The sequence below is a fragment of the Pezoporus flaviventris genome, unplaced genomic scaffold, assembly GCF_033815535.1.
Source record: "Pezoporus flaviventris isolate CSIRO_AGI_PZ_B2104156 unplaced genomic scaffold, CSIRO_AGI_Pfla_v1 ptg000031l, whole genome shotgun sequence".
Lineage (NCBI taxonomy): Eukaryota > Metazoa > Chordata > Aves > Psittaciformes > Psittacidae > Pezoporus > Pezoporus flaviventris.
In genome coordinates, this window is record NW_026892579.1 from 4,006,187 (window position 1) to 4,023,779 (window position 17,593).

A 17,593-nucleotide genomic window follows, 5' to 3' on the forward strand; every position below is an offset into this window, starting at 1 on the left:
GGAGTGTGCCACACGGATCACCTAATCCACTTACCATAGAAGCTTCCATTCCTTTTTTATGAAGCCTTCTCAGTATTTCTAGAACTTGACACCTACTTTAAAAAGAAACAAGCTGACATGAGAGTTTTTCCTTGGATTTAAGGACCTCCAGGGCACGGAACTTCTCTTTATACTGTCCTGTAGATTTCACCAGATTGAATTTTTATATATTCTTTTGGTCATGAAAGTGAGAGTAACTCAGCTCTGAACAGCTTTCCTTGCAAGAAGTGTATTTTTCGTTAGGGAAATCTGAATTTCCCCCTCCCCACAGATTCTCACGCATTCACACAGACTCTCTAGAAAGGTAAGACACTTTATTGAATTTGTTGATAAATTAAGAAAGGACTATGAACCAGACTTATGGGTCACAGGTGCTTGTAAACAGACATCAATTCCTTCCCACAGGAAGCATGACTCCATGTGCTCAGCCAGAAGTCACTTCCCCCAGCGCTGCTCACAGGCTGCATAGTGACGGAGGGCAGAGAAAAAGTCTTCATAGCTGATGTTCAGGTGGGAAGGCAAAGAACTGAGAAGGCAAGTTAAAATAAGCTTTTATTACCCCACATGATTCCATGGCCAGCCAGGTATATCACTAACTAAACCAAACTACTGTCCAAGTAAACTTTTGAAGCTGTTCTCAACACTGTTGCTGTCACTCAACTTGAGTAACTAAACCAGCTTTTAGTATCTCGTCATGCTCTAAATCAAAGCTTACCCATTAGAGCACATAGGACACTTCAAGCTATTAAGAAAGCTGGAGAAGCACACATCTGCCCAGATGTTTGAGTGCCATATAAATGTTCTCAGATTTAATAAATACAGCAACACTAGTCAGTTCATTTATTGCTAAAATTGGAAAGTAACCCAGAGGCACAGTCATCTTACATTATTCCATTTCCCTTATATCCCGTGTTCCTGTTAGAAAACTGTAAGTGACTCAAAATCCACATAAGGAACACCAACAGAGCTAGGACTGGACTGCGAAGACTAGACAATGGTAGAAGTTGTTCCTTAAACCTGAACAGTAAATAAAGCCTGCTGTTGCCTCATCATGGATGAAGGAACAACAATGAAAGTTTGACAGATTTAATTAAACAATTTTTAAACACCCTCAGATCAACCTCCAGGCACCTTTGTTTAGACTTATCTCCCCTCGTGGCTATTTCCATGAGGTAAGTCACATAAAGACTTGTTTAGTTAGATTATTAATCCCACCTCTTTTGCAGTATTTATAGGTAACTCACATAATCTCTGTCAGTCTGATGTGCCACGGAAGAAATCCTAATGTACTGTCCACAGGACCAAACTTCAAGACCAAATCAGGATCAGGAAATCCATTTGCACCTGTAAGATCAAGTTAAATTAGTTGGGTTTCTTAATTAACCACAAGACTTGTTTTAATTCTAAACCTTAAGGCATCTGCTTTTTCATTAAATGCATTTATTTATTTATTTATTTAAATCAAGTGAAGCTCCTGAGGACATGTTAACAGTTAAACGCCCAAGAGGACAGACTGGTCTTGCACCAACTGAACAAAAGCTTAGACAGCCACTGCACGCCCAGCTGGACTGCTGTTTTTATGTCAGGTGCTTTTAAAAAACTTGGTAAGGGAAGTGATAGGATCAGTTACATTGTTTTGAGTAACAGCAAACCTTAACATTGCTGTTTAAACTGACTTGTTCTAGTTTTGTCTTGGCAAACTTGATTTTAGTATTGTAGAACATGCTGTACCCTGACCTGTAACCATTACAATCCTAACTCAACTATGTGTAATTGCAGCAGAGTAGAAGGACCATTAGCACAAAAAAACCTTATGGAGGTTCCACTGAAGAAAAGCTTGGTTTCACAGACAATCAAGAAAACAAGTTGTACAAAAAAATACCCTGTCAGATGAGCTGTCTCTTTCTCAGTGAGAAGCTAGACAGGCAATCTTAAAAAAAACTTTCACTATGAAATTTCAGACAAACTGTTGCAGGTAACATCTGTCTTGTTACATGAGTGAGGAAAAACAGGGCAATGGTTTCCCTCTTCCCCCTCAGTTACTAAGTAGGCAGCATTACCCATCTCAGGGCTAGATAACACTGAAGGACTTCCCTAGATGCCCACACTCCTACTACCCATACCTCAAAACCCCAGACACTGTCATTCCACTACTGAGAGCACCTTACTGACCACTCAAGGTTGAAGGCCATCAGTGGCCCAGTGATACTGTCTCTCTTTTCACATGCTTCTGCCATGCCTGAGCCATTCAAGGCCAAAACTGACAGCCAGGCAACAAGCTTAGAAAGAACAGTCATGTCCAACTTCCCCTGATAATTCTAGCCCTAGTTGATTAGGGAGACATTTGAAATCCAGTATAGTATCCCCAGGGGACCCAGGAAAGTAAAAGCTGGTTTTTGTGTGCCTACCTAGCTCATCTGAAAAGCATTTCAGCAGCTGTAACCCTACTTTGCTACAATGTTGCATGTAGTCATAATGATTGCATGTTACTACTTCTTGTCACCCCTTCCATTATTCACTAAATCTACAAGTGAATTGCAAGAGTACTTGCACAGCATAATGCCTACCTTTAGCAGATAGAATTTAATACTATTTGCTCTGAGCTTCAGATATTATTTCTCAATTATTTCTCATTTGCTTAAAAAAAAAAAAACAACAAAAAACCCAAACAAAAAAAACCCCAAAACTCAAACCAACAACAAAAAATATCACACCAAAAAACAAATGCAAGCCAGTCAAGAGCCTTTTACAAGTTTAAATTTAGTCGTGGAGAAACTTCGGGAATAACGGAAGAGGAAACCAAAGCCCTATTAGATTTCATTCTATCCAGGATTTGCAAGAAGTTCACATCCTCCTCCCCACTGAATCATCACAATAGTAATCCTTTTACCAGAGGTAAAGTTATTTTCACAAGCACTTGCATTTCTAAGGAAGTATGAAGTACTTAGATACATGTGCCTTGTGCCACAGTCCAAATCTTGTCTCAAAGTTAAAAAAAAGAACAAAAAACAAACCAAACCTCTAAAGCAAAAGCTACTTATGTGTTCAGAAGCTAGCATGTTAGTATGAAAGAGCTTTGCAGGGAAGTAGTGGATACTTAGAAGTGGGGGCTCTGGAGGCAGTGGACAGCTTTACTCATCAGCTGATTCAGTAGCTGAGTACTCCTCAGCTGGCCAGTTCAGCGACAGGATCTTCAACACTGCAATGGCTTTTCAAACAGGAAAAGACCTTCAGAGAGCCCAGTTAATGCTAACATTTCCTTCTGGTTCCTATCTGAAGGAAAATGAAAATGTACACTGTAGTATTATTACTGTTAAAACAGCCTATTCAAAACACAGTACTGTGCTTTCCACTCTGCATCCATTTCTCTACATAATCATAATTACCACTACACATACTTCACATGTGGAAGCTCTCTCCCTCAGAATTGCTGGAGTTACAGTGCTCAAGTTTAGCCCACACAAGATACAAGGATTTAGGAGCAGACTCCAAAAAAAAGGCCAAAAGACTTGGACGCTCAAGGGACAAGAATCTGGCAAAATCCCTTCTAGATCAGGAATTCTGCAAGGGCAACACAAAGGAATTTGTAGAGCTGATAGCACTACCCTTCTCCACATAAATTTTATAGGGCAACCTGAACAGCCATAATTGATAGTAGTGTTCTTTATTGGGAAGGCAGATGGCAAGTAGAGACAGTATGTGAAAACGCAGAAACTATAAAGTCACTATAAACACAAACCCTAAAAATATCTATCAAGTACTGCTTTTCAAGAACTTGCTCTCAATTTAGATCAGTAACTCACAGATGTTTAAGTCATTATAAAGGATTGTTCTTTACTCCCAACTGTCCTAAAAATTCAAACCAAGCAAATTAATAAGCAGTACTAGTTACAGATACTACCCTTAGTTATTAGTCACACAGATTAAGCAGCCTGTTTTCAAAGTGTCCCACACAACAATAGATCTGCTCAATTTAAGACTGCACCCAATACTTTCATTATATCTGGGCACTTACATGCACAGACAGAAGATCATGAACAAGTGTTTGAGAAGCTCCAGTTAAACACCACTGACCAAAATGCACATGTATCAACTGTCACCAGTTCTTTACAAAAACAGTGACCTGTTTTAAAGCAGCAGTTAGTCATTTCTTGTTAAACTGCCTTTGGGATATAACAGGATAGATGTCTAAGTCACTTCTTCACGTGCTTTGTTAAATATGTTTAATAACTCCATTACAGTGAGAGCCTATCATGCAGTATGCTAACAACTGGCACACAATTCAGTTTTAAATTAAGATTAAAGTGTTAAAGTGTCTAAACTGCCACAGTGGCGAGTCTGCCAAGCAATTCAACTGACCACCTACTTGGGGATAACAAAAACCAAACCAAACCAAACAACCCCAAAACCAAACAACAACATAACACTCTCAAAAATCCAATTATTGAGAGCCATGCTACAGTAACGTGCCTGCATACATCCAAGCTGAAGTGTGCAGTTTGAAACCTGAACCCTGCCCCAGCTAATTACAGCTGCAATTAACATGCATGGACCACCTAAGAAAGCTGAGCAAGTATTACAGCTCTACAGCACCACTGGAGTAACAGAGGCTTGTTCTACACTATTTCTCCCAGATGCAAGCGATATCAGGCAGCCCTGCCCCTTTCATAGCTACTGCACCTAGCCATTTGCTTCAGTACAGAATCACTAATCTGCATGAATTAGTGATGAAGATAATTAAACTACTGTGGGTTATACAGCAACAGAAGATGAGCAAGTGCTCTGTCATCTGCACTCAGGGTGATAGTTAGGCGGCAACAGCTTTAATTGCTGTAAGTAGATCTGAGAAAGACTCTGCCCATACCCAGGACTGCAGCATGCTAACTTGCAAGAAGTTAAAATGAGTTAACTGTCTAGTTTCAGGTGACCCCAGCAGTATTTTTTTTTTCCCAGAAAGCTCATCACAGAACATCCCATAGAGGCTATCAACTCTGAAAATCTGAGACTACAATTTAGTTTAATGTTTCAATTTTACGTGTAAAAGAAAAGCTCAAGAAGGGAGTAAACCAGTAAGAAACAGCAGAAGCCTCAAAGCAATAATCAGACTAAGCATCATGACACACAGATTCTAAGCAATAAATATACTAGAAACCAAATCCATTATGAATCAAATTCTCTTTCCCCTCCCTCCCCCAGACCATGTCATACTTACTACTTAATAAGCTGTCTAACACATTCACATCCAGGTCTGTGTATGTTCTTTGCTGCTGTGCTACCAACTGACAAAAGTTCTGAGCAGCTTTTACTATGTCTGCTTTTCCATCTTCTGGAGACAGTACCTTCAATGTAGACTGGCAATTTAAAACTGAAAGTACAAAACACAGTTTAAAAGCAATAGAAATATGGTTGTATTGAGTGTGCTTTAGACATTAATTGGATATGAGTGAAAGCCATTTGCAGTGTACTTCACATATTATATACCTAATCACAGATACCTATTTCTGTAAGAGATGGATGAGGTGTGTTTGCTGTATTACTAAAACACAAGTTTAAGGTAACTATTTTGAGAAGTCTTGTGAAAGATCATTTAATTAATATCAGTCTTGAAATGTAGTCTTCTGGGAAATTTGCATTTGTTCTTACGACATCAGGCAAAGCAGTGAGAGGAAGGTGCCTAGACAAACTTTGGGGGTGGTAAGTAGTGTGGAAAGACTTGCACTTCAGGGAAAGGAAAGAAGATCTAATCCCTACCCTAAGAGAGGAAGGTGTTTGAACAGCTACCATGAACATTCATGTGACACAGTGATTAAGTTGAGGCCCTCCCTGAGCATGATCAAGGAATCTTTCAGCAAGACTTCAAAATTGATGCAAGAATTACAATATTGATATAAGATTACTACAGAGACACCAGGAACCAGATAACAGTACCAGAATTCACTCAATGTGTAATTATATCTGACTTCAGAGGACATCACGCAACAATCTTATCGTCTACACTATTGTGAGGTAACAGTCTTCACATACAAGAGCTGACAGTGCTTCAAATCATGTAGTAAGGTACCTAAGAGGTAAACTTACCAAGGAAGCTGAAGCCTACTAAACTGAAGGAAAGGTCACTGTACACAGGCATTTTTTTAAGTAAAAGCAGAGTTATGCTTTATATAAAGCTAAAGTCATATCAATCTCCCCCTTGCAGCTCATCTTACCTTGATCAACTTTGTCCTGATTTGCAAATTCCACGGTGTATTTGGAGCAATCTAATCCTAAGAGTTCTTGCTGCTGTTTTAAGATTTCATCCATCAGTCTTGAATTATTCCTCTTGAAAATACCTCAAAAAAAAAAAAAAGTTGCATGTCAGCCAACTCTTTATAGGAGTGCTACAACATAAATCTGACACTAGGCAGGAAGGAAAAAGAATGAGGGTAGTCAGTACTGGTTTCAAACTGGAGTTCACAAGTATGATAAGAATCCATAGCAAATGATACTGCACGTGACTACTTCCAGTGACCTTGGAAAGACAACCCACATGCTTTTGTTCCTCTTTATCCTTATTTAAGTAGTAAGCTACTATTGCATAAGGGATAGTACATTGTCCTTAGTATGCTTGCAATACTTTGAGATAGCAACACCCTATCACCACAGGACCAAGTCACATTAACATCAAGTTTCTTTAATACCCGTGCTCCTGTAGATTTACATCTTCGGTCTGCTACCACTTACTGCCACACCACTAAGGCTGCAGGCTAACAAAGCACGTCACCACTAAATCAGTGTTTCAGGCCACAGTAACTATCCCCTCTTACACTATGGCAAATGTCATGGATTTCCTAATAAAAGGATTTCACAAACTGTATATTCCAAGGAATTAATGCAGTCTTCAAGGCCTTTTTATACTCATATGTTTATGGCAGGCACATTTTGAGTGCAGGAATTATGAAAATTTGCTTAACCAAACATACTTGTTTTCCTGTTCTAAAATAAATTCTAGCCCTTGAGTAAAACTGTTTCTAATCAAAAAAAACACAGGAAAAATTAAGTTCAGCAGCTTAAATATTTCCAGTGCAAAAGCATGGCTAGGCATATTTACTTAGGAACTGATAATGCTTTTATCATGTTGTATTCTAGGCTTGTTATCAAGAGCCTAAGTTCCATTCAGAAATCCTACGGTAAGCACTTCCGTTGATCAGTCTAAAAATGCCCACACAATAACCTTATAAAAATCACTAACTTGTATACATTTTATATCAGGCTTATGACTCATCACTTCAACCTGATTCTGGGATGAGAAACTGCTAACAAACAGATCAGCTTCCAGATCAGTAACAATCAAACAGTGTATAAGTATTGGGTTAAGACCATAACACATTAGGATTTAGTTTATAACATGAAGTGACACAATGCATTTATTTACACACTAGCCTTTTAGGCCTGGTGAGTTTTTATACAGGCTTCATTAGAGGTTTTAACAAGTGGAAAAGCATCTGGTGTGCTTCCCACCCTAGATACTTTCTGCAAAAAAATATACTTCATTACACAAGTGTTAGAGATGCTTATAACTGATTTCACATGTTGACAGACCAGTAAATCTCAGTAAGGCAGCAACCTTGATACAAAAAGAGCGTTAGAATATACTAAGTCTAAACTGAAGTTAAATCATTATGCTATGTTCCTGCTTACTAGTGTATATCCATACATACTGGAAATTGAGAATGCTGCTTTGAATAATACTGCTTGATACAACTCTGCTTGGTTAAGTTTGTTTAGTGCTCCAGTTAGCACTGATTGTTTTCCTTACACTTAAGGTCAGCAGCAGTACAGCTATTTACTGCAATTGCTAATCCCACACCACCTTCAGTCAAGATCCGTACAAGGTTACGTGCGCCTCATTTCTAAGAGTCACTTGACTTCCATCCACCTTCCAAGATGTGAAAAAAAAAAAAACCAACCTATGTTCAATATTCAGAACGAGAGTTGGCATAACTACGAGAGGTTCCCAGTATGGAAAAAAAGATAGCTGCTCTCTTCTTCCCCACTCAACCCTAATGATGTCATTTTTTTTCTCATGAGAAATTGATGCCTATTCCTGTCAAAGTTCAGAAGAGCAGATCTAAGAATCTGCACTCCAGCTCTCAAGTAAATGAAGACATTGAGGATAACAGGTAGAGAATAGACTAAGGTGCTTACTGCTCAGTAAAATAGGGTAACAGATAAAGGACTTGGTCCAGCTCTGAAGTGAAGATTCTTAATGCACACAGCAGATATTGAAGACACTTTGGATGGGTTCTTGAGATTTATCTGAATATCATGAGCATTTCCCTTCTACTCATATATCCAACTCAACTCCTCAGTTGTTGAAAACCAGGGTCCTGCGTTGCTCTTGTAACAACAGTTTAACGCAAGCTGGAAAGTAGCTGGAAAGTACTGTAATTGTACTGTAAAGTTGTAATATGTCTTTCCTGTAAAGACCTCCTCAATGAAATTCCAACTGATGTGCCAAGCTTGACACACCTACAATTTTCCTGCAGAGGAGATCCTGAAGCACATCAGAAAGTTGTAAACATTCAAACTAACTGAGATTTTCATTTAAAACAAACAGCATTTGGGAACTTTACTCCTTCAGTGTTTTGCCCCTCGCTCAATGCACAAGAGTCCTTTTCTTATGAATGCTTGTGATAGCAAACACAGTCCTGCCGGAAGGAATGTACACAGGCCAAATTAATATTTAACTTTAAAAATGATTTTACATAGTTGTGTCTCAGACTTACACTCCCTTCTCTTACAGGATCTTAAAACCCCATTTGTCTAGAAGGTGCATTTTTTTTAAACTTTTAAAATATATCCAAGTTACTTCTGGAAGATGCTTTTGCTAATTTATACATGATAAAGTAAAGAAGAGTGTGTGATGAGATCAATTCACTAACAGAATTCAGGTGTTCTCATGCAGCAAGACTTAAATCTTTATTTAACGCTACCTTCCAATTTTGTTCATAGTCTTCCACATAAGTTGAAAGCAAGCCCATAATCTGATTTTAACATTATGGATAGTTTTTTTGGCAGAAGGTCTAGAAGTTTAGCAATATAACAGCTGTTTGCTGTTGAATGGGGAAAATTTCAGCCCTAGTACTGTGTTTCTAATACAGAACAAAAACATGAAATTGACACTATTTCTCATTAGAAGCAATTTTTGGCTTTGTAATGCAGAAGCAGTTTTGTTCAGTCACAACAAGCGGGTTGCAAATATGTATATTCTAGCAAATAGAGTTTTAAGAATTCTGCATATTTAAACACTATAATTCCTATAACAAGAGTATAGGACTTCAGGGTGTTTGGTTTTGGTATTTTTCTGGTTTAATTTTTACCACTGAGAACTTGTGAGCTGTTTCCAGGGATAATTCTTGTTTTTACAACACAGACTGCAAGCCTGTTATTGATCATTAATCTCCATTACACTGAGGCAAACCACAAGTGATTTAGCTTCCCACAGTAGCCCTCCATTTACATGGATCTTCTCTAGGGCACGTGCCTTTTACTCAGTTTTACAACAGCTACAAGCCATACTCCTTCACAGTCAACTGTGGTGTTGTAGCACTTTAGGGCTAGAGGGTGACAAATGCAATCTGTAATTAAGGGGCTGCAAGTTCAGCAGAAGAAAGGCTCGAAACTGCCAGGAACTGCACACTGTGAGGGGAACACTGGCACAGAGAAACACCAGGTGGTGTCAACCAATTGTTTGCCTGCCAGGCTGCCACAGCCACCACCTGCTAATGCCTTGGGAGCATCTCAACATTCAACATTCTCGCTTGCTCTGCTTTTTAAAGCAGCAAAACCTAGCAAATACGCAGAATACAGTCAGCTCTTCCTTACAATGGAACAACTTAATCAAAGTTAAGCTCAGGAAATAACACATCTCCATAGCATTTCAGTTATTCCCTTTTTCTCAACTCCCTCCCAGTGTCAACAAGGGAAGAGTCATAAGGCAACAAGTCTGTTTAAAGCCAAGCATTAACAGTTTGAGAAACATCAAACTGTAAACCAAGTGAAATAATGTACAGCAAGAAACTGTTTTAACACATCCTGTTGGATCATGCTAGTTGATATTACAAGGAAAGTGGGGGTTGAATTATTAGAATCATAGATTAGTTAGGGTTGGAAAGGACCTTAAGATCATCTAATTCCAACCTCCCTGCCATGGGCAGGGACATCTCACACTAAACCATATCACTCAAAGCTCTGTCCAACCTGCCCTTGAACACCGCCAGGGATGGAGCATTCACAACCTCCCTGGGAAACCCATTCAAGTGCCTCACACCCTCACAGTAAAGAACTTCCTCCTTATATCCAATCTAAACTTCCCCTTTTTAAGTTTAAGTTTTAACCCATTACCCCTTGTCCTATCACTACAGTCCCTAATGAAGAGTCCATCCCCAGCATCCTTGTAGGCCACCTACAGATACTGGAAGGCTGCTATGAGATCTCCACGCAGCCTTCTCTTCTCCAAGCTGAACAGCCCCATCTTCCTCAGCCTATCTTCATACGGGAGGTGCTCCAGCCCCCTGATCATCCTCGTGGCCCTCCTCTGGACTTGTTCCAACAATTCCCTGTCCTTTTTATGTTGAGGACACCAGAACTGCGCACAATACTACAAGTGAGGTCTCACAAGAGCAAAGTAGAGGGGCAGGATCACCTCCTTCAACCTGCTGGTCATGCTCCTTTTGATGCAGCCCAGGATACGGTTGGCTTTCTGGGCTGCGAGCACACACTGAAGCTGGCTCATGTTCAGTTTCTCATCAACCAACACCCCCAAGTCCTTCTCCGCAGGGCTGCTCTGAATCTCTCCTCTGCCCAACCTGTAGCTGTGCCTGGGGTTGCTCCGACCCAGGTGTAGGACCTTGCACGTGGCATGGTTAAACTTCGTAATGTCGGCATCAGCCCACCTCACAAGTGTGTCGAGGTCCCTCTGGATGGCATTCCTTCCCTCCAGCGTGTCAACCAAACCACACAGCTTGGTGTCATTGGCAAACTTGCTGAGGGTGCACTCAATCCCACTGTCCATGTCACCAAAGACGTTGAACAACATTACACCGGACCTCACAGGATACAGAGAGCTAGAAAAATGTACTAGGATTATCTATTCCAAGAGCCTAGAAAAAACATAAACCAAGTTTGAAAGTGGAGGAAGTCACTTAGGTTTCACCACTTAAAGCCACTTAAGTTAGCACTAACCAAATAAGAAGAATTCAAGATAGAATTTATAATCTCATAGGTGACCTGTTCCTCCCACATTTCTTCTTGGAAGGACATTCTGTACCAGGAGAACAATTGCTCAGAAACAACTGAAAGAAGAGATACTACTTCCACATTACTCATATGCATAAGGAGGTTACCTTCAGCAGATTAGCATTAGCCCTTTTAATAAATGTGGTCTGAGGACTCCTCTCAACTCAACACTAAAATGCAGGTGTTGTACATGAGGTTTCTGCCCACAGCAGATGCGACGTGATACTCACAAATGTGTGTGACACAAAACCACAATATATGTTATCTCCCTAGTGAAAACACTGCACACCCCGAAAGCTTTATGGATTGATCAGACTGGCTAAACTATCAACTAATTTGGAAAAGACTAAAAGCGTACAACTGGGGGCAATGAAATGATTTATTTTGCTTACTATAGTACCCTATCCTTTCAAAGTTTTTTCCAAGATAAAATTGGTCAGGAGTAAAGCAGTGCTATGGAAAACCAAACCCAGGACAAAGAAAGCTGAACTTGTAAACCAGTTGTACTATGGGCTTTAAGTAACCTTCAACCCACAGCATCTATTCAGGAACCCAAAGTATTCAAAAGCCAAGATTCAAGAAGCTCTCCAAAAGCACCCTAGACTTGTCACAAACTATTTCAGGAAAGCTTCATTGATGGACAAAAGTAACACTCAAGCAGGCTCTCGGGTGACAAAGTAACAGAAGCAAGTTGAAATATGTAATGCTGGGCAAAGGTTTCTGCTCCCCAGGAGATACTTTATATGCAACTATAGAATTGCATAATCACTGCCTTCTGACTGACAGAAGGCTGCATTATTTCCTCAGAGATAATGGCTTAACCAGCATGGCTGGACTTCTACCAAGTAACAGTACTGGCAATACAGAAGTCCACAGAAATAAATCCTTGATCAAAACCCTAATCTTTTAGTCAATCTGGATTTACTAACCCTAATGGTGCATACTGTATCATTAAGTTTATTATGTGTTTGTTCTGCTGCTTATCAACGAGAACTGGGAGAATGAAAATGGCCCCTACACATCAGGGGCAGTAGAAGCATGACACCTTAGGCTTCCAAACCTGCTGGGGCAGGATGGGGAAATCTCAGGTCTAAGCATTACAACTCATATCACCATATATTCATTACAATACAAGACAGTTACCTACTGTCCTCTTGCATTCTTCAAAGACCTTTTTACTTGAGTCTTCTGGTGTAATGAGCATCATGAATTCAGATAAGACAGCCAAATACTTGATCATGTTTCAACACAGTTGTAACATACTGGGGTCTGTAACTGCCCATGAGAATTAGCATAACTCCTCACAAGTTGCCCTTATGGTTACTGGTGCAGCTGCTGTTAACATACTAGCGTCAGTGGGGATGCAGCTATTTATTTTGACCCTGAAGAATACAGAAGAAACCTTCTTCTTAGTCATTTTTTTAATGACCAATATAAAATATACAGATTAACTACTATAAACAAATACACTGCCTATCTGACGCTTCTTTAAAGAACTTCATGCTTCCATCCCTTCCTACAGAAAGGGCAATTAAGGACACATTTTTAATTCAAGTCTTCTGCAAGAAAATAGTATTCACCTCAGAAAACACAACCATGGAAGACCACTGTTATAATCAAAGTTTCCTGTTGCAATGAGGAGAATCTCAGTACTACAAGTAAGCAATGAAAAAAAAAAAAACAAATTAAAGTGTACCTAACAATTCAGAACACTGCTTCCTTCTTTACCACAGCCAGCACCAGCAGGCACAAGGTATCTTTGGCAAGTCAATAGCTGGTAAAATGGTAAGAACACAGAACCTTACTGAAGCAGCTCAACAGAGCAAAAGTAAGTCTCACCACCTGAGAAGATGAAAATAAGTGCACAACATAATTAAGGTTCACCCTCTGTTACTGATAAGAGCAAGCTATACCTGACTTTATTCACCCTCACTAACCAGTGCAGGTTCCAGACATCACTATTATTCAGAACAGGATTTCACAACGACTGCAACATCCTACTCAATGACAGCTCTATCTGAAAGTGTTGTATGGTCAATCCAGACACCATAAAGAGCTTAGCACCAAAAGAAAGGTGACATACCTGCTATTACCAGAAGTAAGCATATACTTAAGCAATATGAATGACTACTTGCTCACCCTCCGAAACCCATTTAAAAGGCTCAGATGACAACATAGTGCACAAAAAAGCAGTTGTGGCTACTCTCCCAGATAACTCACTGAACACCTGTGAAGAACATGCATGCATAATGACAGGCTACTCTCATCAACTCTGAAAGTCTGACAAAAGCCACTGATTTAAAACACTTCAGTTGCTCTGCACTGCCTTGCCTTTTTCAACTACATTCCAACAAACTGGAATTCAAGTTGGCAATTAAACCAGCCTATTCTGGTATCAAAGGACTAACAGAAGAATGCACTACTGAAAAGCATTATGTTTTGACACTAACGCCATAAGATCACAGCTGTATTTTCAGATTTCAAAGGTGTTAACTTCTTAGCATGCAAATTTAGCATGAATGTAACAATACACAGGAACAGCAGCAAATAATCTCCAAGATATTTCTTTCCAAACTGCTAACAAAGACAATTGTTCTGCAACATTATTTCAGTTCCACTGCTCTTCAGAGGACATAACCTTGTAATTTCTGGTTATCATATTTACAGTCTTGTAACAGCCAGCCTTAGATCTGATAGGACCTCAACATGCGCTGAAGAAGCAGACACACAACCATGTCTGACACTACTACAGCAGCTGCTCCCCCATGCCAGACAGGATCTCAGCGACAGTGGCTGCCTAAGCATTGACTGGTACCTTCTCCCTCTTCTGCGTTGAATGGTTGCACAGCAAACAAGCCGAAAACCAAGACAACCAAGAAGCATGGCTCAGGATTTCTGCAGCAAAATGCAGAGATCTAAAAAGGAACTAAGCATGCATACGTAACATATTAGGCAATGCTGCGGGGAGCTTATTTGAGGCTGGACAGAAACTGTGTGGTAAAAATCTCTCTCTTCAGGCTATGAGGATAACTCTCACTCTTGTTTGGTACTAAATTTTGCTCTGCAGCACTTAACCCGGCTTAATGCTTTCCAAGTTGAGAGCAAAAAATATCAACACATGAATGGATTTTCAGAAGGCTCTGTTTTCTGTGTCACTGAGATGGTATAAAATATTAGCATAACATTCCTTGACTTCCAAATGAGGAAGTATTCTCTCACTGAAACACAACATAACCAAGAACCACAACAGCCCTGCACAGATGGCCAGTTTAAGCTGCTAAAGGACTAGTATTAAGCCTAGATTCTTAAAAAAGATCTTGGAGAATTTAGTGAAAGTCAAGCCAATTGAGTCTTGTATCTCACATGAAGAACAAATATGAAACAGAACTAGCAGAGGCAGTGGTTTAAACAATAAATAAAATCACTAATGCCTAAGCTCCAGGAAAGGCTTGCATATCTCAGATGCATTTGCACAGTTAATGACAACAGATTCCACCTACTTACATAGGATGCACTGTGGAGTTTTTCCTGAAAGAGCACTAGAACAGTATTGCAGACTGTACCTCTAGCCTGGCATAAATTTGCAGTTAACCTAATGTGCATGTCATGTCTAGACAGCCATAAGAAGCAGCTCAAAACAGCTAAACACTGGTCTCCTGCAGTCTCACCACTGACAACAAGAGCATGGGATCTTCAGCTTGAAGCTGTCTCCTCCGAGAGGACAGAAACAGGACACAGTCCATCTTATGTATTATTCGTACTTCCGATTTGGCAGCTTGAGTACTCTCGCAGATCATCTCTCAACAGCTGGGTAGAAAGTTTCACCCAAGACTACCTTGAATATGGTTGATCTCATCACCTCAACAGGAAAGCACAGGAATTAGGAAGATAGATTTGTACCATGATTATTCCACAGAATGTTAAATCTAAACCCTGACCTTATAGTTGAGATATTCAGTGATGTGGAATCAATGTATCTGCAAGAGTGAGTTCAACAGTCTTACAACTGAGATCCAGTAATGAATAAAAATCACACAGCAGACATGAAAAAAAAAAACAAAGTTTTCACAGGCACCAGCTCAGAAACTCAAACATTAAATAGCACCAGTCATTATACCAAATGCAGACAATGTAATTCAATTTTACAAAATTGACAGCATGCAGAACACACGTGCTTATGTTTAGCTACCTGTTTGTTCACATGAGGAAGAGTACACGAAAATAAACGGCTAATGTCATTCAACCATTTCTGGCAGTTCAGACATAGTCCATAAACTCAGCTCCCAAAAGTACGTAGCCTAAAGTTCTTACTAACAGCCTGTACAATGTCACGACTCTCAGATACCAGCAGTTCCTGTCAGCCCAGGGCTGGGAATAAGACCCTAGACCGGCTCCAAGACCTGCCCCCTGCCCAGGAGCCGGGCCAGGAAGGCGCTAGACATTCTCCTAGCTTACTATGGCTAGAGACTGTTCAGAGGTCAGGCAGCTTCAGGGGACGCACAAGGAGCTGCCACAGCGAGGCTGGCACCCGGCTCGGAAAGACCCTGGGGCAGGGCTGGCCCCTGGCCTCACACCGGTGCTGTAACGAGTCCCTGCCGGGAGGGGACCGCCCGCGCCGGACCTCGGGGCACCACGCCGAACGACATCCCGCTACCACCAGCGCTGCTCACCATTATGGTCGTAGACGCTGACATAGGAGATGCCCACCGCCATGCACCACACCACCAGACTGGCCATGTCCGCGTAGCTCGGCTCCTCCTCGGTCACCACCAGCCCCATGTGCACCGGTAGCTTCTGCAGGGCGCGCCCGTCCGAGCGCCACCGCTGCCGGCTCTGAGCCGCGCCTCGAGGCCGCCGCCGCGCCGCGCCGGCTTTGCGGAAGGCGAAGGCCCCGGCGGGTGCGAGGAGCGCGCAGGAGGCGGCGGCGGAGGCCGCGCGGCGCCACAGCCACGCGCGGGGTCCGGCGGCGGCGCGGCCGCGCAGGCAGGCGAGCAGCGCGCGCTGCAGGCAGAGCAGGGCGCGCAGCACGGCGTGCAGCGCGCGCCACGCCAGCCCGCCCGCCCCGCTCATGGGGGGGGGGAGGGGAGCGCGGCGGCACCGCCACCAACCGACAGGAGCGCGCGGGGCAGCGGCGCGGGAGGGTCACGGAGGGAACCGGGGTGCCTCAGCCGCTACGCGCCGTCCGCCGCGCCGCCGCCGCCATAGCACTCACGGAGCTAGCGTCCCCCGCCCGGCAACAACCGCCTGCGCCGCCATCTTCCTGCCGCCCCGCCTGATCTTTCACCTCTCACCCCGCCACATGCAAGGCGGCCGTTGGCTGCCAGGCAGCCCGCCGTCACTTCCGTCCGCGGATCGCGAATGACGTGGCTCTGAGGGATGGGACGGGGCGGGGGACAGGCTGGGAACGGCCCGGGCGGGAGGGGCGAGATGAGCCCCGCCCCGCCCCGCCCCGCCTAGCCGGAGTGGGCAGGGTCTCGCCGGGCCGCGCCCCCTGGTGGTCACTGCTGGGGCGGGAAACGCGGGCCAGCGGCGGGGGTGGCGTTGGAGTGGAGCCTGCAGCCGCTCTTGCTCTGCTCTGTTGTCTGGTCCTCTGGGCGCCTGTAGCACCTCGCCTGCGCTGGAGTGCGGCATGGGGGCCGATCTGATCGCCACAGAGGCAGCCGTGCCGCATGGGTGTCTGTGTTAGACATCATGTTTCACCCTCAGGGCACCCTGCGAGCACTCGGTGTGTGATTCTGCAGTGCGGGCATGGGATACGGGGGGTAGCGTGGCACCTAGAAGCACACTGAGCGTGCCCCTGTGGTGGCTGAGGCAGTCAGGCCTTGGGGGTGCATGCCCTACTTTGCCCGCTCCCACAAAACCTGCACTTCCCAGGTTTTGGCTCCTTGGCTCTTTTGGCTCCTTTCTGCTTGTAGTGGCCCACAGATTTGAAGATACAAATCCCACTGCAGGCAGAAGATAGAGTGAGATCTAGGGAGCCAGCCCTCTGCTGCCAGATAGGTGGGCTGATGTGGCACAGGGACGTATTTAAAGTGCTCAGTTAAAAGAATCCACCAATGTAAAGCTGAATGAAAAATTCTGTATCACAAAAATATTTTTTTTTGGCTCAGAAAATAACTACTTCCAAGGCTTGCAATACAGACCAACACTAGCCCGCAAAAGCAGCACAATCAAACCATGAGGAAGGCTTGTGCAGTTTCATAAATACCTAAATCTTCATCTTCCAAACATTTGGGTGGCTAATGGTATGTAAAAAAGTTAAAATGTGAAGGAAAAT

At 42.6% G+C, this 17,593-nt stretch overlaps 1 protein-coding gene across 1 annotated transcript; it reads right to left on the minus strand.

Moving 5' to 3' along the window:
* Window positions 1-332: 332 nt before the first annotated feature.
* On the minus strand, window positions 333-16,401 carry NUS1 (NUS1 dehydrodolichyl diphosphate synthase subunit). The gene is made up of 5 exons (XM_061460051.1): window positions 15,987-16,401; window positions 6,246-6,368; window positions 5,252-5,404; window positions 1,284-1,383; window positions 333-565 (listed from the first exon to the last, which is right to left on the minus strand). The coding sequence occupies exons 1-5, from the start codon at window positions 16,384-16,386 to the stop codon at window positions 475-477; spliced, it is 867 nt and encodes a 288-aa protein (XP_061316035.1). The 5' UTR covers window positions 16,387-16,401; the 3' UTR covers window positions 333-474.
* Between the last annotated feature and the right edge of the window lie 1,192 nt (window positions 16,402-17,593).